The 25,089-nt window shown below is 40.3% G+C and overlaps 1 protein-coding gene across 1 annotated transcript; it reads left to right on the forward strand.

Annotated features, from left to right (window-relative positions):
• Positions 1 to 9,712: 9,712 nt before the first annotated feature.
• Positions 9,713 to 16,485, forward strand: LOC127637492 (interferon gamma-related-like). The gene is made up of 6 exons (XM_052118586.1): positions 9,713 to 9,856; positions 11,943 to 11,952; positions 15,257 to 15,369; positions 15,864 to 15,926; positions 16,020 to 16,235; positions 16,417 to 16,485. The coding sequence occupies exons 1-6, from the start codon at positions 9,713 to 9,715 to the stop codon at positions 16,483 to 16,485; spliced, it is 615 nt and encodes a 204-aa protein (XP_051974546.1).
• The last annotated feature ends 8,604 nt before the right edge of the window (positions 16,486 to 25,089 follow it).

Genomic DNA, 25,089 nt, shown 5'->3' on the forward strand with positions numbered 1-25,089 from the left:
TCTCTTTCAACATGTGCCACTAATTTCCGATGCAATCATAACAGTCAGCGGTAAAGCCTACACCAAAAGGTAAAGGCATGACGTAATGACATATCTGGGACAACGTAGCATGAGAATATAAAAGCTTTCTTCTCTTGATTCACGATATATTCTCCAAATCTGGACTGCGAGGAAGAAAAGTCCACCTTAGTGATTTTACAAGAGGACAGATCACAGAATTCATACACCTGCTTCAAGGATGCTGCGCGTAACTCTAGTAGTGGTGATGTGCTGGAGTTTTTTGTGCGGCCAGGCGATGCACCTTGCGCGTCCGCGCCCCGGGCCATTAGACAGCGCCGAGACCTGGTCCAACATGCAAGATATGGTTAAAAAAGTAAGTCTGAATGGATCAACAGCGGTGGATTATGCTTAACATAGTAGTTGCAAATGGTAATTAATGTCGTTAAACATGTTCGTGTACATTAATGTGGCAACATCCTATATGTGCGAATTATTAAACCTAGAGTTCGAATGATTTTATAAAAGGTTAACGTTTATTCCTAAGGGTTTGAAATAATATTCATGCATATTTACCCACACAGGCGCAAAGGGATGACAGGGACCACGAGACGCGTCTGATTCCAGTCATCTCTGAAGATATGATTAAAGTATGTGTGATTGATACAACGAAAAGTTTGTTTCGTATTTTTAACAATATCATATTTCCATATTACGTTATTGGCCTTTTATTAATGCTGACTATTTTACTTTCCCTTCTCCAGGAGGAGGACACTTGTTGCATCATTGCCATGATCCTTGATTACTATCTAAACAACATCCTGCACACCGGCAACGAGCGCTACCCGCGGATTCGTTCAGTCAGGTCTGATCTGCAAAGAGTCGCACGCGATTTGGAACCGCACTGTGTAAGTGCTACTTGTATATGTTTGAAAATCATTCGAAGTAGCTCACTGAGCGTTATCAGTTTTGTACTTACAATGTTTGACTTTTACAGCCAGTCATTGACTTCGCAAACCACGGGCACGTTGAGAAATTCACGGGGAACTATGAAAAGGCCAAGGAACTATACGGGGTAAGTTCATATGATTTTTACAAAAGAGTAAAATCACAGAGACCTGGTATAAAGCAATGAAATATTACTTTATTATTATTAAAACGGTAAACAAAAATACACACAGCAGTAGCCTAGCTATAGCTGATTTTTATTAGGGAAATAAAAATTGCAAATTTAAAAGTATGACTTTCTCATTGACTGCCATTGTTTGCAAAAGTCACAGAGTATTTACCCCCAATACAAAACATGCGTAAAATCTAGATTTGCATAATCAACAGTTTTCTAAAAACACATTTATATATATATAATATATATGAATATAATTAATATAATGATAATAATAAAAAAATAATCATTGTCAATGCTTGGGCATCTGAGGGTAATATTATTTTCTTTATTGTATGGGTCTGCATGTCTTTAATACCTTTTGTGTCTCCCCAGGATGTGTCAAAGGTTCGGAACAAGGCAGTAGGAGAGACAGATATTCTTTTAAACTACCTCTACAAATCCTGCAGTCCAAGAAAATACTGAAGATTTCATGTTTCATTTTCAGTTAGAATAGACTTCCAGCCTTTTGGAATGCCATTGTTTTAATATGAGAAGTATTATTTATTGTGGACGTATTTATTTGACATATTTATTTTGACTAAATGATAGAATATGTGTGAATGACCTGGAAACTGTGTTTTCATGCCATGTGCTGGTCACACTTGAGGATGCTGTGTTGTGTGACTGACCAAGGCAATGCATCCTAAGATAGACCACTGCAAAGTAAATGCATTGTAAAAGCATTTTTACTCATTTTTTCTAAAATGATTAAATTAAACATATTATAACAAACAAATGTATAGTATTTCTGCATTAAGAGATATGTTGTATTTAAATTCTATATAAAAAAAATAAACTCCTATGTCTTTCAATAGTTGTTATTTTTTGTCAATAGTTCTTTATCTGCAGCTGGTTAGTTTAATTAAGCCTGTATAAGGCTAATTCAATTTTGAAATATTAAAACCGATTACCTCTAAGGATTGCCTTTTTCATTATTCAAACTTGTCTAATAAAGTACATAAGGTTTTACTTTAATCATGGATTTTATTTTATACCGTAAACAATCAAAAAAAGTATTAGATTAAAATGTGCATAGCATTTCATGGCTAACTTTGCTCTGGTAAAATCAGTGAACCTGCAGACAGTGAACAACGACTGCATTAAAGACTTTAAACACTGAACATATGAAACCAGACGTAAACTATTGTGGTGGGGGGGGATTGGGGGGGTGGTATTGGGGGTTGGATTGGGGAGGTAACACTAGCAAGTACAACTCATGACAGCATCGGGTGTGATTCGTAAGGTCGATGAACCAACAGACTGGGTCAACTTGATGGTATGTGTGAAGACAAAGAATGGTGAGATTAGAATATGTATGGATCTAAAAGACTTGAATGAAAACATTAAACGTGAGCACTATCAAATTCCTAAGCGTGAGATGGCAGGTGCAAAATACTTTAGCAAGCTTGATGTGTCCCAAGGATTTTGTCAGATCAGATTCAATACTCCTTTTGGAAGGTATTGCTTTCTCAGACTACCTTTTGGAATTATCTCTGCCGTCGAGATATTTCATCATGCCACGGAGCATGTAATTGAAGGATTGGAAGGTGTACATGTGTACATTGATGACATAATTGTCTGGGGAACCACCTTTGAGCAACACAATGTCAGACTGAGAAACGTGCTGGGAAGAATTCAAAGCAACAAACTGAAACTCAACAAGATTAAGTGTCAATTTGGAGAATTTGTCAGAGAATTTGTGTTACTTGGAGACAAATTGTCAGAGCTAGGTGCAGAGCCTGAGAAATCCATGATACAAGCTTTCATTGACATGCCAAGACCTGCTGAAAGCATGGAGTGCTACGAGTCATGGGAATGATTAACATCATAGGAAAATGTATTCCAAACATTTCATCCAAAACGGCATGTATCAGAGAATTGCTTCAGTACACAAATGAGTTGCAATGGACTGTCAAACATGAAAAAGAATGGGCTAACTTGAAATCTACACTCACCACAGAACCGGTGCTTGCGTTCTTTGACCCTTCAAAACCACTGAAGATTTCAACAGATGCTTCAAAAAATGGTTTGGGTGCCTGCTGTGCTTCTTCAAGCAGATGTGATGAATGGAGGCCAGTGGCTTATGCTTCGAGAACTATGATGAATGCAGAATGTCAGTATGCGCAAATCGAAAAGGAATGTCTTGGGTTAGTACTGTATATGATGTGAAAAGTTCCAAAGTTATGTATATTGTTTATCCATGTTTACTGTTGAAACAGATCACAAACCATTGATTTCAAAAACCAAGAAAACCCTGAATTACATATCTCCATGCCTCAAATGTCTCAGGATGAAATTGCAGTGCTATGATTTTGAGCTGGTCTACACACCTGGCAAGTCTTTGGTGTTAGCAGATGCTCTATCTCGTGCACCTGTAAAATGTACACAAAGTTCTATAGAAGAAGATGTGACATTGCATGTGAATATGTTATCCACAGCTTTACCTGTGTCAGACCTTAGGTGACATGAGGTTGTCTGCAAGTGGCTGATTAAACTATATTATGATGTTCATCAATTGTTTGAGCATTATCTATTTTATATAAACATGTGAACATAACATCTTGTTTTAGATATTTTTTATATTTTAAATCTCGCGTCTGTGCAATGTATGATTATGATTAAAATAATATTTCTTTTAACTTTTTTATCTGACTGTAAAGAATAGAAAGGTTATTAAAAGACACACTATTCAATGAAAGTGGAGTGTGGATGTCCTCGTTGATGGACACATTTATTGGAAGAAATTCTCCGTTTTAATTTCAAGCCATTTTCAACAAAACAACAAACGATTTTCCAGCTATTCCGGTTCTTAAATTTGTATATAAAGTTCGATGTAGTTGTGCTAGCGTGTTTGATGTTCATCTCACATGTTTTACATACAGCGTTCCTTTTATTGCCATTATATTGAACATTTTTGAATATAAAATGTATGATAAAGGGCTTAGATGATGCTATTGCGTCAACGCAAAGATGACTTGAGTTTCTGACTTTGAGTCCAAGTCAAATCTCAAGTCACTGTTAACGAGTCCGAATCAAGTTGCGAACTCGAGTTTCCATCTCTGCCTCACAGAATCTTTTTATGAAAAGACCTAGCACTGTATAATACAATGTTCAATCCAGGGATCTGAATGGCTAGTCAGAACTATCAAACCTGGCCCCATAAAGTCATAGTTTAACATGATTTTAGTGTACTACCAAATTCTATAGTGCTACAAAAATGTGTGAAATTCCAAGAAAGAACTTGCAACAGTGGGCACTCCACCACACAACCAGCTGGCTAAAAAGATATGACAGGTGAAACCTAAACATGACACCTGTGCAATGTAAACAGTCCTGGGTTCCCCAGCACATAACTCTTGAGAACTGACGGAATGCACAAGATGCTGAAATGGATGGGAATTTACAGAGCCATACTTCCATGTGGTTTGACAGTTAAAAAACTAAAGAAAACACATACACAGGAAATGTTTCCAAAAATAGCAACCAAATAGCTCACTTTCACTTGATCTTACCTTGATCAAGGTAAAATTCTCTTACACTCTCTGACTCACACAAGCATTGTAAGGTTTCATCTTTCAAAGCTCTGATTGGTACGTATTCATCATATCACAAACCTAAGTCAGTTTTTGAGAATACTTTCTGGGTCAGGTTAAGTTTTTTGAGTCTTGAAGTTGCTGACCTGGTTTGAGTAAGTGGTTAAGCCCTTTGGAAGAGGGGCCGTACTTTGTCATAGTAAAACATGTTTCAGTAAATGACAACAATTACATAAATTGCTACAAACCTACGCCCCATCTTTGCAGGGGACTTGAGAAGAGGCTTTTACAGGGACACATGGATACACCCAACATTATGTTTGGAATTAACCACTACCGAATAGAATTATGTGAATGCATGTCTAGCATGTGCATCTCTTTTAATTGTTTTAACTGTTAAGTTAAAGGCTGACAGGCTACTTTATGTGGCCTTACTGTGGGCATGTAGTCTTAGAGCATCCAAAACCATAAATGTATAGTTTAATCAAAAGTATATTATATATAGTTATAGGTTGTTAGACAATATAAAAAACAAATTCAGTGTAGCCTACTTAATCTTTTATTTTGTCATAAGAATGCAGTGGATCAAACCTATATTCTAATATTAAAATTGACAGTAGGGTTTTGCAACACAGACAATATTTTTTGAACAGCTGTACAGTTTCAAGAAACCGTGTTATACGCTTCAAAGGAAACATGATGTAGGTTTGAATGCATCGAGTAGCACATTTTGTGCACACGCAACCTAGATTTCATTCGTCCAGTAATCTATAAGCGGAGCTTTGCTATCTTAAAAACCACTGACTGAACCCACAAGGAAAACTGATAGCCAAAAAGCACAATCCTTAACCTTTATGGTAAAAAAAAAAAACCAGCCCCTACAGTCACGCGTGCTGGAATTTTTTACGACTGAAAGGATGGAGCTATAAAAGCTATGTAACTGGTTGTTTAAAGTGCATTGAGCCACTGTACACTGTACAACCCTCTGAAACCAAACTACTGTAGGATGCAGATTATAACCTTGCTTGCCCTTTGTGCCCTCCTGTACTGCTCTAGGGGCCACCAACAGGAAGATTGCTTGAAGCAGCACATCCAATTACCTGTGATCAGAGAAATGCTAAACATTTCACTGCACATCCCAAAATTTCTACCTGTAAGTATGGAAAGAGTTTTTTCAGATTATAAATTATGTCTTTGAGAATATGACATGCATCACTAATGCTCTTTTATTTCTCCAGAGGGATAATAAAAAATCCAAGCAAATTTTGGGAAAACTTACTGTATGCAAGGTAAGAGAATATTTCATTAAGCACATAACATAAAGAGCTCGTATACATTAAGAAAGACAAAGTGGTTTATCGGTTATAAAGTTGGAAATAAATGTTGAGAACAACAATGGCCTTAAGAATGTTTACATTTTTATTTTTTTGCTGTGAGATGCCAAAACACAGTTAAGCTCACTGGACAGCATGTGTGACATAATGTTTATTACCACAAAACAATGTTTCAACTTGTCCCTCCTTTAGAAAAAAAAAAAAAACGATCTGGGTTCCAGTGAGGCACTTAAAATGGAAGTGAATGGGGGTCAATCCGTAAACGTTAAAATACATGTTTCAAAAGTATAGCCACAAGACGTAAGCAATATGCATCTTAACATGATTTTAATGAGATCAAATCACTTTCTAACCTTTTCTGTGTAAAGTTAAATGCAATTTTACAACTTTATTGCCAAGGTGACGTCCCGCCATAATCTTGTAATCCCGCAAAAATTACGATTTAAACAACTTTCTCAAATAGTGCACAAGTTCTAAAGAAAATGTATTGTAAGTTATTTTCTAAAAATATAAGCTTCACATTTATGCCTTTAAACCCTCTAAAAATGGCCCCCACTGACTTCCATTGTAAGTGTCTCACTGCAACCTAGATTTTGCTTTCTTTAATGGAAAGGAGGGATGAGTCTAAATACATTTTTGTGGTAATCAACATTATGCCACAAAGGCTGTTGATTGAGTTTAACGTGTGTTAAACCCAGAATATTCCTCATATACTGTATATATGGTTGGTAATATATTAGGCATGAAAATGTGACAGAGTTGCATCTAAATTGATCTATACTCATTCTATCAGAAACCGATCAAAGAAATTGCTTTCCTCTACAACCTCCTGAAGATTTATGAGGAACATGTATTCCAAAAGCTGTGGAAGAACACCTCACAACAAAGGCCAGTTAGCTTTATGGATGACTTCTCAAGGCTCAAGAATGACATGGAACTCTGTGTAAGACCCCTAGTAACATGTACACCTTGGTACATAGATCTAACCATTGATTCATAATAATACATTTACCAAGCTCAATGACACTTTCCATTCATAAAAACAAATAGCAGATAGCAAATGGTAAGAACAAGCATTGGTCAATATATGCTGCCATTCATGCATATAAAGTGTTTTTTCTTTCTTTATTGTTCCTTGACACAGGTAAATGGAGGCCCATCAAATCTGCCCCTCTGTGCAAAAAATAATTTTAGAAAAATGGAGGCCAAATTTAAGATGGTAAGAGACATTTAACCAGTATGTCTGCAACTACTGCTTTGTTTTTAAACCTTCAAATAGAAAATAGGAATGAGAAGATGCAATAAATCAATTTTCAAATGTTTCAGAATCTTATTTAAAGGTAAAGTGCACCCAAAAATGAAAATTCTGTCATAATTAACTCATTTTACCGGTTTGACTCTCTTTCTTCTATGTTAGGCAGAATGAGAGCTTCAGTCACCATTCACTTTCACTAAATGGAAAAAAGATGCTGTGATAGTGAACTGAAACTGAGGCTAACATTCTGCCTAACATCTCCATATGTGTTCAAAAGAAGTTCATATGGGTTTGAAATAATGACAGAATTGTCATTGTTCGGTGAACTATTGCTGATATGTTGTCTTTTTTGCTAGATTTGAGAGTACTTATCCTCTCTTATTTTGAACTACATGGAAAGAGTGGAAAAACACAAAGTTATCTGTCATTCACACATTCAGACACGCATATGCATAGCACATGCAGATGGATCTGCCCATCCAGCTCATAGAATTAGGTGTACATTATAAAGCATTGATTTATCAGTAACCCTATTGGTCTTTCTTTGGCAGCTACAGCGAGAAGATCTGATCAAAGCAGTGAGTGAGTTTTACAAAGTTTTGACCCAGATTATTTTCATCATAGACCGAGAAAGGACACCCAAGAAGAATTAGTGTTCCACAGAACCACATGAGGATGCAGCAGGACACAAACACAGATGTGTACAGTACATATAAATGCAGAACCATCCACAAACACACATACATGCACGAACACAACACAATACATAAGTAACACCCTACTGTTGGGGAACCAGGTTAAAGTTGTGTGTTAATGCAAAAAACATCATGACTTCTTAAATCAGTGGTCAACAGACCACTGTCAAATCTGATTGACAGCTGGCAAGCTGTGTGTTAACGGAAATGTGCTACAGCAGTGGTTCTTAACTGGTTTTGCTACAGGATCCAGGATTACATTGTAGATCTAGTGGCGACCCAACATAGTAGTACCAAAGGTACTGTTTTTATTGTAGTCTAGGTCTTATTTTCTATTACATTGCATGGTTTTGTTCATATTTTTTGAGGATGAGCGGATGTCGAGCAACCTGTTTATGTTTGCCTCTCACAAATTTGGCCAACTTCAATGAGAGGCAAATTAATTTGCACCAAAATACTGTAAAACGATCTTTTGAAGCTGATAGGCCTATTTTATTTATTTATATATTTTTTTTGCTGTTCTAAGTTTGCAAGATTAATTTATTAGTTGCATATTATTATTTGCATTTAGCATTGGGTTTTCCCTGCTGTCGGTGACCCTATCAGAGCAGAATTGCGACCTCCAGTCATGAACTGCTGTGTTACAGTACTGTAGAAGTACTTCATATAGAAGCATTGTATACATATTTATTGTTTAACTTAATTTTCAAAGCAAATTTTTTATTTTTATGATTTGTTATTTTTTTGTCAATTAAGCCATTACAAGTGCTTATGATAATAATGTCAGAGAATTTATGTTATGCTAAAACAATGTAATATTTATTTTATTATCACGTTATTATAAAATGACAGTATGTGTTGGCCCTTCTATTCTATCTGTGAAGAATTGTTCTTACTGTGTTAGTGTATCATAAGTTATAACTGTGTATTGAAAATGAATATAATTCATTGATCTGTCTGTAATGTAACATCATCTGTGAACCTTTGGATTAAATAAAGTTTACATCAGACTACCCATCTCTTCTGTGAATATGATGAGCTCATGTTTCAATGGAGCTCTGGTGTGGACTGTAAAAGTATCCCTAATCTTGATGCAACATTGATATAGCCCCACTGACCTTGTTAGTTTAACTCTAATAAAGTAAAAAAGGACTGCTAACTCTGCACAAGTCCGAATCATGACTCTCTTGACATTCAAACGTGTTGACTTCTGCCCAGCACAGGTATGGTAGGTGATCGCTAAGGCATTTTACTAAGACATGAGTATGAATAACATAATACATCTGATTGAAGTTAAGATAGACCCTACTGTCAAAAATAGCTTAAACCAGCCAAAGATGGTTTTTGGTCTTAGCTGGTCTCCTAACCTAGTCAAGTTGGTCTGTTTCATGGTTTTACATTTAAATTTATGCATTTGGCAGACGCTTTTATCCAAAGCGACTTACAGTGCAATTATTACAGGGACAATCCCCCAGAACAACCTGGAGTTAAGTGCTTTGCTCAAGGACACAATGGTGGTGGCCATGGGGTTCGAACCAGTGACCTTCTGATTAACAGCCTTCTGATTAACAGCACTGTGTTTTAGCCACTATGCCACCACCACATAACTATAGAGGGGTTTGGGGCACTTTTCAGCTGATAAGGCTGGGAGACTAACTTAAATGAGCTAAGACAAGCAACAGTGTAGGCTGGTTTAAGAGGTTTAAAAACCAGAGAGAACAGCACTGGTACAAATGATTCCCAAACTGTTCTGTTATGAGATTAAAGGATGTGACCTGTCTCCAGTGCTGTTCCATTTCTTTGCATTGACTCCATCTAGTGACTCAGTGTTTACACTGCGCTCTCTTTTGCTGTGTGTGGACTACTTGCCAGCCATGGTGAGTACTACAGTCTTTATAGGCTACAGTCTGCTCACTAGTCAAAAAGCATGCACATTATAGCCCTATAATAATAAAAAACAACTGTTTATCACATACACACTTATTAGACAGTTAACAAATAAGACAGTGTTATTATGTTTAGACTGTTTTATGCTTATAAACCAATATTACATGCTTAAGACTCTTTGGGATTTTTTTTTTTCAGGTTTAGAACAAATGTAACCCATCAAATTCAACCAAATAAACAAAAACAACATCAAACTCTATTATCACTGTCACTGTATACAGCTGCAGTTCCTGGAAGTCGCAGCAACCTGAAACATGACCACAAGCATCTCTCTCACATCACCACCAAACAACCCAACCAGTGCTCAGTTCTGGTGCAACGAAAGGGCGCGGGCATACATATGCACACACACACACACACACACACACACACACACACACACACACACACACACACACACACACACACACACACACACACACACACACACACACACACAGTTGTGTTTCCATGTTTTATGGGGACTTTCCATAGACATAATGGTTTTTATACTGTACAAACTTTATATTCTATCCCCTAAACCTAACCCTCACAGAAAACTTTCTGCATTTTTACATTTTCAAAAAACATAATTTAGTATGATTTATAAGCTGTTTTCCTCATGGGGACCAACAAAATGTCCCCACAAGGTCAAAAATTTCGGGTTTTACTATCCTTATGGGGACATTTGGTCCCCACAAATGATAAATACACACACACACACACACACACACACACACACACACACACACACACACACACACACACACACACACACACACACACACACAATTTTCAAAAGGTTCTGAAATCGATACTCATCCCACAACATCACATAGTTAAGTTTTTGAATCATTGAAAAAAAAAAAATATCATTATAATAATTCTGTCATAATTTACTCACCCTCAAGATGTTCCAAACACAAATTAATTTCCGTGGAACAGGGTTAGGGTATATCGATTCATATGGGTATATTTTAGCTATAATGTCCCTTTTGCTTACATATGAAATACATTATATCCAAGCTATATGCTGTTAATTATATAGGGGACCTTCTAACTAGGTACAATATGAAAATATGAATTTTAATAATTACATTTTATTAGTTTTTCATCATTTGTCACATTTGAACTTAAAAAAAAAAAAAAAAGAACAAATCAATGAATTTAATCGATAAATATATTATATTGCATATATTTATTTTGTGACATGTTTGTTTAATTGCTAAATTTTTACTAACTACATTGATTTGTTTAACATGCGATAAAAACCCCTACTGTCTCTTTAAGAAACCAGACATTTCTGTAAACAGCATCATTCAAACACAACAGTTTTCAGTTACCAAAGACATTACAGAAATTCACTATTCACATTCAGCTATATTTAACTTAATTCATGAGTAAAAGCTCCAATAAAAGGGCAATTACTGTGATTAAGCAAGTAGAATTCGGCTGGTCACGTGATCCTAACATGGCAGCCCCCATGAGTGGGCCATCTTAATGTAGAATAAAACAGCTTTTATAAGGTTACTGATATTTCTTCATCTCATGTATCCCATTCGGGCATGATTTTATACATATGTTTCAAAATTACAATTCATTCCTTTTGAATAAAACGTTTTAAATGAGGAAAAAATTATCGAGTGCACCTTTAAATTAGCGCATGTTAACGAGAGACTGGAATGGCTTTATCTCATCTGAGCTATGCCTTATTAGAATTCAATAATTTATTTTTTGTTGTTTTTGATCAACAACTGACTGTAAAGAATAGAAAGGGTATTAAAAGAGACATTATTCATTGACAAATCATCTTCGGACATAGCATAGAATAAAAGACTGATCTTGGGATTTAAGAATCAATATTGAGATTGTTTAAATGATGACTGGGATGCATTTGGATATCAGTATATTTATCCATCCCAGATGTAAGGCAGTATGTTAGTTTCAGTTACCATTCACTTTCATTGCATCTTTTTTTTCATACAATAAACGTGATTGGCTGTTATTCTGTCAAACATCTCCTTTTGTGTTTCACAGAAGAAAGAAGGTCAGTTGGGCTTGTAACAACATGATGGTGAATAAATAATGGCAGAATGTTAATTTTTTGTGTGAACTATCCCTTTAAAACAAAACGCATATACATATCGAAAGGGAAAATTCTGCTTTCTCTGCATTTTTAATTTCACCATTTTCCCTATTATCCAACTTATTCACCATTTGTGCCAACTACTTACTTGTGCATTTGGAAATTATAGTAAATGCCACCTCAAATCCTCCTTCTGACTCTAGACCAAAAGGTGTGAGTGAAAATTTTTGTCTACTGTGCTCAGAAACAGCATCGCTGAGCGAATGCCTGACCACAGCATGCTCACTGGAAACTCACAGTTAACCTGCTACGCAGATGGAGAAGCCACGGAGGAAGTTATTAAGTCATTGACAATGACTCAGCCTGCAATACAGCTTAATCACCCTTTTCTTTTCCAATAAGGACTGGAGACAGGAGAGTCCTTGATTGAACACTTATGAGTCATATGTATCGCTTTTAGTTCTAAGCTCTAAAGGTGTATACATCTCTTGCAATACCAAGTCGGTTCAAAAGTCTGAGACCGCATTGAAAATCAAGGATTCAAAAACAAATTCAAACCTGTAAATAAACAAAGTTTTAGAATTTAGAAACATTTAAAAACAAAGAATGACGTGAAGTAAAATTAAAAGGGAATATTTAAGATTCTGCACTACTACTACACTATGTCACTTATAAATAAGCAAATATGTGACATTGATTTAACTCAGTTAAGGTCTATGTTGGGGTCAGATTTCCTTGCTTCCTTTGAAGCACACAAAGTGCTCTTTCTCAATATTCTCAAATCATGCTGGGATAACATGGATCATAAGATTTTGCACAAACTTGTGGAGTCCAACATGGACTGTCCATATCAGCTCGAGTGCATGCTGTCATTATAGCAAAACGGGGCATACAGTACCAAACACTAAGAAATGCACATCAATTCTCTCTAAATGTTATGCTGAAAATATAACTTGTAATCAAATTAGGAAAATGCAAACTAAAAGCAATGTATGTGAACACTGAAAAGACAAAGATCCATGTCCCATCATTGACACTAGTCAAACCTATATACAGTAAAACCTCTCGGTGGCACAGTTTCATTTTAGCTTGACATATAGATGGTAAAGGTTGGGGCTGGATCTCTATTCTGTGTCATTGTCACCAAAATGCCCCCTTGTAATTAGTAGTGGAAACAGTTGTGGCATATATGACTGGTGGTTTTAGTGACCATTATTTAAAGGGCTAGCATTGCTAAGTGTCATTATGTCATAAAAGCAATAATGTTTAAGTTGAATGCTACCACGTTTGCTAGACATTTCTGTCAATGCATTTTGACAGCAGTAATGAATGGACATCAACAAGTGTTCCAAGAGTGTTCATAGTTTAACAACTTGTGCTATTGCCATGGCTGTGATTACCTTGGTGCCCTTTATTCTTTATTCTTTGCTCTGCTGTTCCTCTGCAGAATTCTGAATATGACTGAAGCTAAAAGAAAAGGAAATGTCCATCAGCCAACACAGGTCTGACATGAGAAAGGTCTTCCTTAGCATTAGTAAGCATCCCGTGTGTGGAGCACGCCGCCAATACAACATCCGACTATGTGTACTTCCCTACAATATACTATGCAAAAAGCAATACATTACTGTAAATTAATAGGATGTCTTAATATGCAGTATTCATGATACAGTTGGCAAACAACGCCCAGATGACCTACTGCATCTGCTGAGAATCTGAAGTGTGCAGCCAGTGGACACTTAGCCGAGAACCAGCTAAATCGAGTGGTGGTGGCATAGTGGACTAAAGCACATAACTGTTAATCAGAAGGTCACTGGTTCGATCCCAATGGCCACCACCATTGTGTCCTTGAGCTAGGCACTTAAATCAAGGTTGCTCCGGGGGGATTGACCCTGTAATAAGTGCACTGTAAATCGCTTTGGATAAAAGCATCTGCCAAATGCATAAATGTAAAATGTAAATGTAAATCAGATTTGGTAAGGAAACTCTTTTTCACAATTATGTAGTTCAATATTTTCGTGATTGTTGTTAGTGCAACATAGGTCTAAAAACATGCTGTTCAAGAACAATGCCCACATTCCCGAATGTAATACGTCCAGTAATGCATTTATACTACACACCTGCATAAGGTATTTTAAAACACCTACTAAAGAACATACTTTTGGTCAAGAAGTAAATTATTCATCGAAATTTGTACATACTCTGAAAGTACAGGAATTCGGACACAGCTAACCCCTAAGCACACCTATTCACAACTACATCTACATATAAAGTATGGTTTTAATTGCTGAGAAACTCTCATTTAAGAAGATTTCTGAGGTTCAGCTTCAGAGAACTGTTGTTGCTACACCACAGTATCTCTAAAGGGAAATTCAACTGAAAACTATGTGGCCACAGGCAGTAAAAATGTTAGTGAAGCAAATAAAGATCACCACAAATCCACCACCGATGCAAGGAAATGCATATGGGATGAAAAGTACATACATGCAGTATGCTTAAATTTGAAATGTAGCATATTAGTATTAAGAAGTCTTTAGCATGCAGTGCAATCACACTGTAAGCATTAAGCACATATACAGAAATAGAAGTGCAGGCATACACTTATTAATGCATGCACACGATTATATACAAACAGTATACATGCATGTTGCATGTGTGCATCCATGCAATCATGTATGCACAAATGTGGATACATTCAGTCACACTCTCCATACAACACAATGAAAGATACCTTTGGTTTAGAAGTTTGTAAATGTTAAATCAGTTAAACATTTTATAGGTTTCATTTTCATTAACTAAAACTAAGATCTGGTTTTAAGCCAACACTGGGTTTACTAAGCCATCAGAAGTTCCTCTCAACACCATCTTATCTTAGTTTGATGGCCGTTTCAGAAATGAAGGCTATTCTCAAAAGTCACTGCGATCATTCATATGAATCTATATGATTCTCAACTTGCCACTGGGGTATAGGGTTGGGTAGCAGGACATCTCCGATATAAAGGAAAATTTCATAGAAAGGTTGCCCACAGAAACCCCAAACCCAGATGGGCATCCCCTGCCGTCTTGATACGTTGTTCTTTTTGGCTTGTGCACCTTTATAAAGAGCCCCGGCCCCTTTCTCATTAACATCACGCACCTGCTGACTGGTATTAGGTCAGGACGCTGTGTTTATAGCTGCTTTGTTCAAAGTGCAAGACAGCGGGACTCCAAAAGTAGAAAAAAATGGGTTCTTGGCTCAACATTGTGCTCATGTGTGGACTTCTCTTAGTGTCTCTTCAGAGAAACAACGGATTTCGTTTTCCTCGATCCACAAGTGATACGGACAAAACGCTGGAAAGAAGGAAACTGCAGGACACAATCCATTCTCTGCAAAATCATTATGTAAGTAAAATCAACGGACCTGCATGTTTCCAGTTGCAAAACCCTCTGTTATCTGTAAGGGTCCTCTTAACCTAATAGGTTTGTTGCAGTTGGTTTCTAAACGTCTACAGCAGGTTTCAAAGTAACTCAGACTGTGTAAGCAGAATTAATCACTTTCAGTTGCTTCATGCCTCAGTTTGGCATTGCAGCCAATATTAGCAAGATGCCATTCTAAACCAAAAAAAATATTTTAAGGAATTTACCCTGCAAAATGTAAACAAACACATAATCTAGTGCAAAGAAATTGTACCATAGCACATGGTACGTTGTGTACAGGAACTGAAGAGAGTTTTGTAAGCAGAAAGCATTCTGTTACTCATTCAAGACAACTTGGGCACACTGTTCGATCTTTATTAATGGGGCAATATGGTGATTCTGGTATAAGATAGACAGCCCAGCTATAGAGAAATGCACAATTCATTCTTAACACTTACTGTTTTGTGTACTTTCTTTAGAACACACTCAACACAGAATGGGTTAAAAAGCCTGTTTTTGCTTCCCATCTGGAAAATCTGGATGTAAGTTGCAACCATTTTTACTTTGTTAGACGCTAGAATCTAAAACGGTCATGAATGATTTCACAGGATGGTAATGATAATTCTTTCTCATAGTCCAGGACCAGTTCCTCGTGCACTTGCAAGACGGTGTTGCTTGAGGGAATGCTGAAAATCTACGAAGACATCTTTACAGACATGAAAAACAAGTCTGAGAAGATAGATGTGAAAACCAGTCTAGAAAACGTAATGAAAAATGTGACAAAGCTGAGAAGCAATTACGGTGAAGAACAGAAAGTATGGGAAGAACTTCAGAAAATTCATTTAATAAAGGTAAGAGAAAAGACAATAACAGCTGTCTGTAAAGTCTGCGCTGTCTACATTGAGAAATGGCGTAAAATGCTGTTGCTTGTCAAGATAAAAATTTTCAACTGTTGGATCGTTGTGATAAAGAAAATGATCTTTAACTGAAGAAGCTAATTACAATATATGATATATGTTTGTTTTTACTCAGGTGAAGGATGGTACAATCCAGAAAAAAGCCTTAAATGAATTTCTCATGGTGTTTGATCGGGCCAACTGAGGAAAATACCACATCTGCAGAAAAAATCAGGACAAGACTCATTGTATGACCTTCTCTGGCTGTGTACAGTTACTTATTTATTTTAATTTATTTTATTGTATAATGTTTCTGCTACCTCCAGCCCCACTTGGTAGTACTATTTTAGGTACTATAACTTCTATGTGCAGTGTTGTTGCACTGTATTGTTCAAATGTACTTTTATATTTTGGTCATTTGTATTTCACGTGATTGTGATTCTATAATAAAATTACAAATTTTACTTAATTTTATGTCTTGTCTGGTTCAATAAAGAACTGAACAAAATGTACATTTATGAAACACAAAAACTTGTTCAAAAATGTAAATCACAGACATGATGACAAACAAACAAACAAATCAATAGAAAGTTGGTTGATTAAGGTCTCATGTAAACAATTTGGCTTATTAAACTGGGAATTTACGGTGACAACGGGACTAAGTTGTAAAATGTTAAATAATACCAAGCAATAGACAGTCAGATTGTTTTTTTTATATCTCAAAAATAATTGTATGCATCCAGGAGTTTTGGTTATTCATATTTTTTAAATGTTACAGACATTACATCTGATTTACTGAAAAGCTGCTTTTGAACAATGTGTATTGGGAAAAGAACAAATAAAAAAACTACACAAAAAATAATGAATTGAGTTGATTTGACTTTGGCAAAATATTCTCTATTTGCACTGTCAAACAAACAAGTGATAGCCATAGCCAATGCTGAAACATTTGACCAATCAGAAATTAGCATAATTAATTCTGATTCAAAGTTATCATCCAATCACCGCCAACCATGTTAAAATACATTTAAACATTATAAATTGATCAGCACTGAATCTAAGTACTGATTCGCATTGTCCCATGTCCACCAAAGAAGTTGAGTGGTCCGCACATCATCTGCAGTCTGAAACTGAACTTTTGGTCAGATGTTAGTAGTGAATGCACTTAGCTGCATATGAAGGCTATAGGATGCTCCCTTGCTCCTTTGCTCCCTATTTAGTGAGTGACTTAACCTCCAGTGTGCTGTCTGTCTGCACTTGTCTCAGAAAACTTTTGACTCAAATAGGTTTCAATGTAAAAGAATACAGTAATTTTTTTGGGCTTGCTGGTGCATGTGCATCTTACTATTCAAGCCACACTACATCAATGGAGTCAAACACATGTCCAGTTCGAATGCAACTCTCGTTTTTCACCAGAGTCTGAATTTAAAGGGATAGTTCACCCAAAAATTAATCATTATTTACCCACCCTCACAAATGAAGGTGTGGCAGGGCGGAGGGCGGGGCCGGGTGGTGATTCTACACACCTGGTCCCTTATCAGGCTAATCAAGCCTCTGAGAGGGATAAAGGCCAACTTCGGAGGATGGTGCGGGAGAGAGAGATCGTTTACAGGCATGTCCGTCATGTGTGTGTTTGTGTCTTTTGTTTAAGTTTCTCAATAAACTATTATTTATATTGTCAAGCCGGTTCTCTGATACACCGTCACATGGTCCTCGATCACACCTCCACCCTCTCAGGCGGACAACAGCCCCTCTTCCCCGGTCGGACCGGAGTCAGCGTACGTTTGTGCAAATCATTTTACACCGGACTGTTTTGTGAATGAGTGTCAAAATAAAACAGGGATGGATCAGTACCAACTGTTCATGTTCCAGATTTATATCCTGAAGATGTAAGTACTGCACTTTATATTTTGTGAATGTTTGCAAATCACCTTTCCGAATGTGATTGTTAGCTGATTTCCCAGCTAATGCAGCTAAAGTTACCATTGTCCCTGATTGTATTCACGGAGACCAGAGCTATGTCTGGCGGGGAGCAGCAGCTAATTTGCATTTAAAGAGACACACATGAAAACAGAGTGTTTTTGATTCCAACCAAAAAGAGGCATTTACAACCTGGTTTAATATATGATCTGTGGGGTATTTTGAGCTGAAACTTCACAGACACATTCTAGGGACACCTGAGACTTATATTAAAAGAGGCATAATAGGTCTCCTTTAACATTTATTTTTGTGTTTTTGGTGATTCACATTCTTCATGCATACACCCCCTAATGGGCAGGGAGAAGAATTTCTAGCATAAATTGACATAAATATTGATCTGTTTCTCACCCAAACCTATAATATTACTTCTGAAGACATGGACTTAACCAATTGAGTCATTGTTATGTTTACCCTGTCTTGTTTCACTGTTGCCCTCTTGTTTTCCATCTTGTCACTTTTGTACTTCTTAGTTTTCACTTTAGTCCCTTATGTAACTCCATAGTCCTCTGTTAGCGTTCGTGTTCCCTGTCATTGTTTTCACCTGCCCTCATTAGTTTGCCGTTTGCTTCTGTTAATCACCTTATTATCTTGTTTGAGTTCTGTTCGTTCATTGGCCCCTTTTTCCCTTGTTTATGTATTTATACCCTGTGTCTTTGTTCAGTCTTCGTCGATCGTTGTTTGATGTGTGTGTGTGTGTGTGTGTGTGTGTGTGTGTGTGTGTGTGTGTGTGTGTGTGTGTGTGTGTGTGTGTGTGTGTGTGTGTGTGTGTGTGTGTGTGTGTGTGTGTGTGTGTGTGTGTGTGTGTGTGTGTGTGTGTGTGTGTGTGTGTGTGTGTGTGTGTGTGTGTGTGTGTGTGTGTTTCCTCCTCGAGTCCCCTGTTTGCTTACGTCGAGTTTAGTTTACTATTTTATGTTTAATTTCCCCATCGTGGGTTGTTCCTTTGTGTTTTCCTGTTTTTGTTCCTCTAATAAAGTTCAAACTGCGTTTGAATCCGCATTGCCTCGTTACTCAAGCATTACAGAACGATCGACCACCCATGGATACAGCAGTTCAACGTGCGAACTACCAACTGCTCTGCTTAAAGCAAGAGGACCGCCCTATTGAAGACCACATCCACGACTTCCTGAACCTGGCGAGTGTCTCAGACTTCCCAGACTCAGCCTTGGTGGCCTTCTTTAGGGGCAATCTGAACGCGGCGCAGAGGGAGCGGTTGCCACAGGCAACGCACGGCTGGACGCTCTGCGACTTCCTGGAGGCGACCCTACTAGTTTGCGGCTCACAGCTCACCGTGGGCGTCGTAGAGGAGGACCCTACCCCTCCACCCACTGTGGAGACCCTTCAGCTGTCCGGGGCTCCTCCTGTCACACCTGCCCCGGTCTGCAAGCCAGAGCCCACGCCTGCCCCGGTCTACGAGCCAGAACCTACGCCTGCCCCGGTCTGCCCCGGCGAACCTAAGCCGGCACATACCACGGTAACCCAGCCAGAGTCTGTAGCCTCAGACGTCAGTGAGCCAGTGCCGTTAGCCTCAAACGTCAATGAGCCAGTGCCGCTAGCCTCGACCGTCCCTGAGCCAGCGCCTGTGGCCTCGACCGTCCCTGAGCCAGCGCCTGTGGCCTCGACCGTCCCTGAGCCAGCGCCTGTGGCCTCGACCGTCCCTGAGCCAGCGCCTGTGGCCTCGACCGTCCCTGAGCCAGCGCCTGTGGCCTCGACCGTCCAAGAGCCAGTGCCAGTAGAAGTGACCGTCCAAGAGCCTGTACCAGAAGCCTCGATCGTCCAAGAGCCAGAGCCTGAAGCCATGTCCGTCCAAGAGCCAGTGCCAGTAGCCATGACCGTCATAGAGCCAGTGCCAGTAACCGTGACCGTCCAAGAGCCAGCACCAGTGGTCGTGCCCATCCTAGAGCCAGCACCTCCCGAGCCTTCCAGGGCACCTCCTCTTGAGCCTACCAGGGCTCCGCTTCCCAAGTCTCTCATCTCTCGAGTCTTCCAGGGCTCCTCCTCCCGAGCTTTCCAGAGCTCCGCCTTCCGAGTTTCCCGAGCTTTCCAGAGCTCCGCCCTCCGAGCTTCCCAGAGCTCCACCTCTCGAGCCTTCTAGGGCTCCGCCCCTCAAGCCCCTCGAGCCTACCAGGGCTCCGCCCCTCAAGCCCCTCGAGCCTTCCAGGGCTCCGCCTCTCAAGCCTCCCAAGCTTTCCAGAGCTCCTCCCTCCGATCTTACTAGGGCTCCGCCCCTCAAGCCCCTCGAGCCTTCCAGGGCTCCGCCTCTCAAGCCTCCCAAGCTTTCCAGAGCTCCGCCCTCTGAGCTTCCCAGAGCTCCGCCTCTCAAGCCTCTCGAGCCTGCCAGGGCTCCGCCTCTCGAGCCTGCCAGGGCTCCGCCTCTCGAGCCTGCCAGGGCTCCGCCCCTCAAGCCTCTTGAGCCTGCCAGGGCTCCGCCCCTCAAGCCTCTTGAGCCTGCCAGGGCTCCGCCTCTCGAGCCTGCCAGGGCTCCGCCTCTCGAGCCTGCCAGGGCTCCGCCTCTCGAGCCTGCCAGGGCTCCGCCTTCCAGGCCTCTCGAGCCACCCAGGGCTCCGCCTCTTGAGCCTCCTACGGCTCCGTCCCCAGAGCCTCTTGAGCCTCCTACGGCTCCGTCCCCAGAGCCTCTTGAGCCTCCTACGGCTCCGCCCCAGAGCCTCTTGAGCCTCCTACGGCTCCGCCCCCAGAGCCTCTTGAGCCTTCGATGGCTCCGCCCCCAGAGCCTCTTGAGCCTCCTACGGCTCTGCCCCCAGAGCCTCTCGAGCCTCCTGCAGCTCCGCCTCCGGGGCCTCCTGCGGCTCTGCCCCCCGAGCCTCCTACGGCTCCGCCTCCCGATCCACTCAAGCCTTCGACGGCTCCGCCCCAGAGCCTCTTGAGCCTCCTACGGCTCTGCCCCCAGAGCCTCTCTAGCCTCCTGCAGCTCTGCCTCCGGGGCCTCCTGCGGCTCCGCCTCCAGAGCCTCCTATGGCTCCGCCTCTCGATCCACTCAAGCCTTCGACGGCTCCGCCCTCAGAGCCTCCCGAGCCTCCTACGGCTCCGCCTCTCGAGCCACTCAAGCCTTCGAAGGCACCGCCCGCCGAGCCTCCTGAGCCTCCTACGGCTCCGCCGCTCGAGCCACTCAAGCCTTCGACGGCTCCGCCCTCAGAGCCTCCCGAGCCTCCTCCGGCTCCGCCTCTCGAGCCACTCAAACCTTCGACGGCTTCACCCTCAGAGCCTCCTATGTCTCTGCCCCAGAGCCTCCAGAGTCTTCCTGGTCTCTGCTCCTAAAGCCTCCCACGGTGCCGCCTACCCCGGCTCCGCCTCCTGAGCCTCCTTCAGCTCCACCTCCTGAGCCTCACTCAGCTCCGCCTTCTGGGCCTTCTGAGCCATCACCTCCCTCGGCTCTGCCTCAGAGGTCCTCCTTGGCTCCGCCTCACGCAGCGCCGCCGGCCTCCCCTGTGGCCACTCCATCTCCTAGGCCACCAAAACCGGCCTCTGTTCCGTGGTCACCTCCCAGGTCCCCTGAACCGGCCCTTGGCCCACGACCACCTCCCAGGCCACCAAAGCCGGCCTCTATCCTGTGGCCTCCTCCCAGGCCTCCTGACCCGGTCCCTGTCCTGTGGCCTCCTCCCAGACCTCCTGACCCAGTCCCAGGCCCCCTGACCCTGTCCGGTGGCCTCCACCCAGGCCTCCTGTTCCCGTCCTGAGACCTCTCCCCGGCCTCCTGACCCAGTCCCCGTCCAGTGGCCTCCTCCCAGGTTCCCCAAACCTGTCATTGCCCTGTGGCCAGCTCCCAGGCCTCCTGCACCTACCCTTGCCCGGTGGCCAGCTCCCAGACCATCGAAACCTGTCCCTGCCCAGTCGATACCTCCCTGGCCCCCTAACCCTCGTCTCCACTTGTGCCCCTCGTGGACTGTCTCATTTTCCCCCCCGGACTTCCTGCCTGCCCAGTGTGCCCCCCTGGTCTGCCTGTCTGCCCATGTGCCCACTTGGACTGTCTGTTTGCCCCTGGTGCCCTCATGTTGTTCTTGTGGGTTTTTGTCTTTTGTTATTTGTTGTTAAGGATCGTCTGGAAGCCGATCCTTTGGGGGGGGCTCTGTTATGTTTACCCTGTCTTGTTTCACTGTTGCCCTCTTGTTTTCCATCTTGTCACTTTTGCACTTCTTAGTTTTCACTTTAGTCACTTATGTAACTCCATAGTCCTCTGTTAGCGTTCGTGTTCCCTGTCATTGTTTTCACCTGCCCTCATTAGTTTGCCGTTTGCTTCTGTTAATCACCTTATTATCTTGTTTGAGTTCTGTTCGTTCATTGGCCCCTTTTTCCCTTGTTTATGTATTTATACCCTGTGTCTTTGTTCAGTCTTCGTCGATCGTTGTTTGATGTCAACCTGGTGTGTGTTTCCTCCTCGAGTCCCTTGTTTGCTTACGTCGAGTTTAGTTTACTATTTTATGTTTAATTTCCCCATCGTGGGTTGTTCCTTTGTGTTTTCCTGTTTTTGTTCCTCTCTAAAGTTCAAACTGCGTTTGGATCCGCATTTCCTCGTCTGCCTCGTTACTCAAGCGTTACAGTCATATGGATTACTTTTATGCTGATCTATATGATTTTTGGAGCTTCAAATGATAGCACCCCTTCACTTGCATTGTATGGACCTACAGAGCTGACATATTCTTTTAAAAATCTTAATTTGTGGTCTGCTGAAGAAAGAAAGTCATACACATCTGTGATGGCATTAGGGTGAGATAATGATGAGAGAATTTTCATTTTTGGTGAACTATTCCTTTAATTGACAATGTCACAGGTCAGTGTATAGTAAGTGTATTATACTTAAGTATATAAGTGCTTAGTAATCTATTCAATTTTCTCTATTGCCATTCTATATGTAAATATAATTGTATTATTTAAAAAAAAAATATATAATTACTGAAGAAAGATTATTTGGATATATGAAGGCAGGAGCTAATTGTCACACGGGGAAAATATCACAAAGGCTATATCACTCACCGATCACTTTATTAAGAACCTTACACCTACATATTAATGCAATTATCTAATCAGGCAATCGTGTGGCACCAGTGCATTGCATAAAATCATGCAGATACGGTTTAGGAGCCTCAGTTAATGTTCACATCAACCATCAGAATGAGGAACAAAATTTATCTCCGTGATTTTGACCGTGGCATGATTGTTGGTGTCAGATGGGCTGGTTTGAGTAACTGTAACTGTTGATCTCCTGGCAGTCTCTAGAGTTTACTCAGAATGAACCAAAAACATCCAGTGAGCAGCAGTTCTGTGGATGGAAACGCATAGTTGATTAAAGAGGTCAGCGGAGAATGACCTGACTGGTTTTAGCTGACAGAAAGGCAATGGTTGCACAACACTTCGAACCTGGAGGCGGATTTGCTACAGCAGCAGAAGACCACGTTTTGCATTTTATTAGGGCCATAGAGTTCCTAATAAAGTGCTTGTGAGTGTATGTAACTCATTAAATATTTTGTTGATAAATATCCTTGTCTAGGAACTTTAATCTTTCTCTGAGTTCTGGCATGGAACGGCATGGCTTTACAAGAAGAACCGTTCGACCCAATGTTGGAAAAGTGACTAATGTCTTGGAGCTGAGAAGAGCAACATTGTGTTATTTATTTTTTATGTTATTTAAAAAAATTAATTTAATGTAAACAGAGGTAAATCTAAAATGTTAAATAAAAAAATAAAAATGCATTCTTTTAATGTTAATAAAACTATGTGGTCTATGTGGTCTCTCTGTGGAAATGCAACTGTATCACACATTCATGGGTATCTGTAATTTGATTGTGACTTCAATGATTTAACTACTGGTAGTACTTGTTTCAAAGAAGCTTGATACCTTAATCCACAAGAACTCTGCATGGGTGCTTGCTTTGGGGTTGCCACCCCTTATAGTCCTCATGCCAACCCATAAACAATTTTCTAGATCTGCCTTTGATCCATCCATCCATTAATCCATGAGTCCATAAGTCGAGAAAATCTAATTTCTTGGTATGGTGGTGGTGTAGTGGGCTAAAGCACAGAACTGGTAAGCAGAAGGTTTCTGGTTCAATTCCCACAGCCACCACCATTGTGTCCATAAGTATGACAGTTCTGGGGGGATTGTCCCTGTAATAAGTGTACTGTAAGTTGCTTTGAATAAAAGTGTCTGCCAAATGCATAAATGTAAATGATTTATGAAGGATTCAGAGAACTGTTGTTATTTGCTACAACACAGCAATAATAACGTTTACTTCAGCAAAAAATTAAGATCACCACAAATCACCCACTAATGCAATGAAATGTATATGGTACAAAAGTACAACATGCAGTTTTCTTTTTTTTTTTTTTTTTAGCAATTTAGCAATACTTTGAATTAATCACTTGAATTAATGTCTTCTATGCATTCATGTGGTATGCATTCATGTGCCCTTCCACACATATAAACAAACGTGTGGTCAGAAATGCATTTGCACACATATACATGCAAGTGCAGACATGCAGACAGACAATCACAATGTACATGCATGTTTTATCATGCACACACACACACACACACACACACACAGTGAAATATTTACATACATCAGGTCATAGGAAAATTGATGGTTGTTATATATTGTTTTTGGATGCAAAACCAATTGATAACAGGTTTTATATTCACTTATGCAACAAAGATATCTGATTGTGATCCAATTTTCAGATTGACTCATCATGCATTTATCTCAACAGGCCCTAAACCAAGTGACATTAAGGCCAGGGAGTGGATTCAGTCAGCTCACATGGGCACTTCTACCAGTCATATGAATCCTTATGAATACTTGAGTTAGCCCTAGTATAG

Source organism: Xyrauchen texanus, chromosome 45, assembly GCF_025860055.1.
Source record: "Xyrauchen texanus isolate HMW12.3.18 chromosome 45, RBS_HiC_50CHRs, whole genome shotgun sequence".
In the NCBI taxonomy this organism is placed as follows: Eukaryota; Metazoa; Chordata; class Actinopteri; order Cypriniformes; family Catostomidae; genus Xyrauchen; species Xyrauchen texanus.

Coding starts and splice junctions, on each gene's coding strand:
- LOC127637492 (XM_052118586.1), top strand. CDS start 9,713: ATGATTCCCAAACTGTTCTGTTATGAGATTAAAGGATGTGACCTGTCT. Junction 15,927..16,019: donor CCCATCTGGAAAATCTGGAT/GTAAGTTGCAAC, acceptor TCTTTCTCATAG/TCCAGGACCAGTTCCTCGTG. Junction 16,236..16,416: donor AGAAAATTCATTTAATAAAG/GTAAGAGAAAAG, acceptor GTTTTTACTCAG/GTGAAGGATGGTACAATCCA.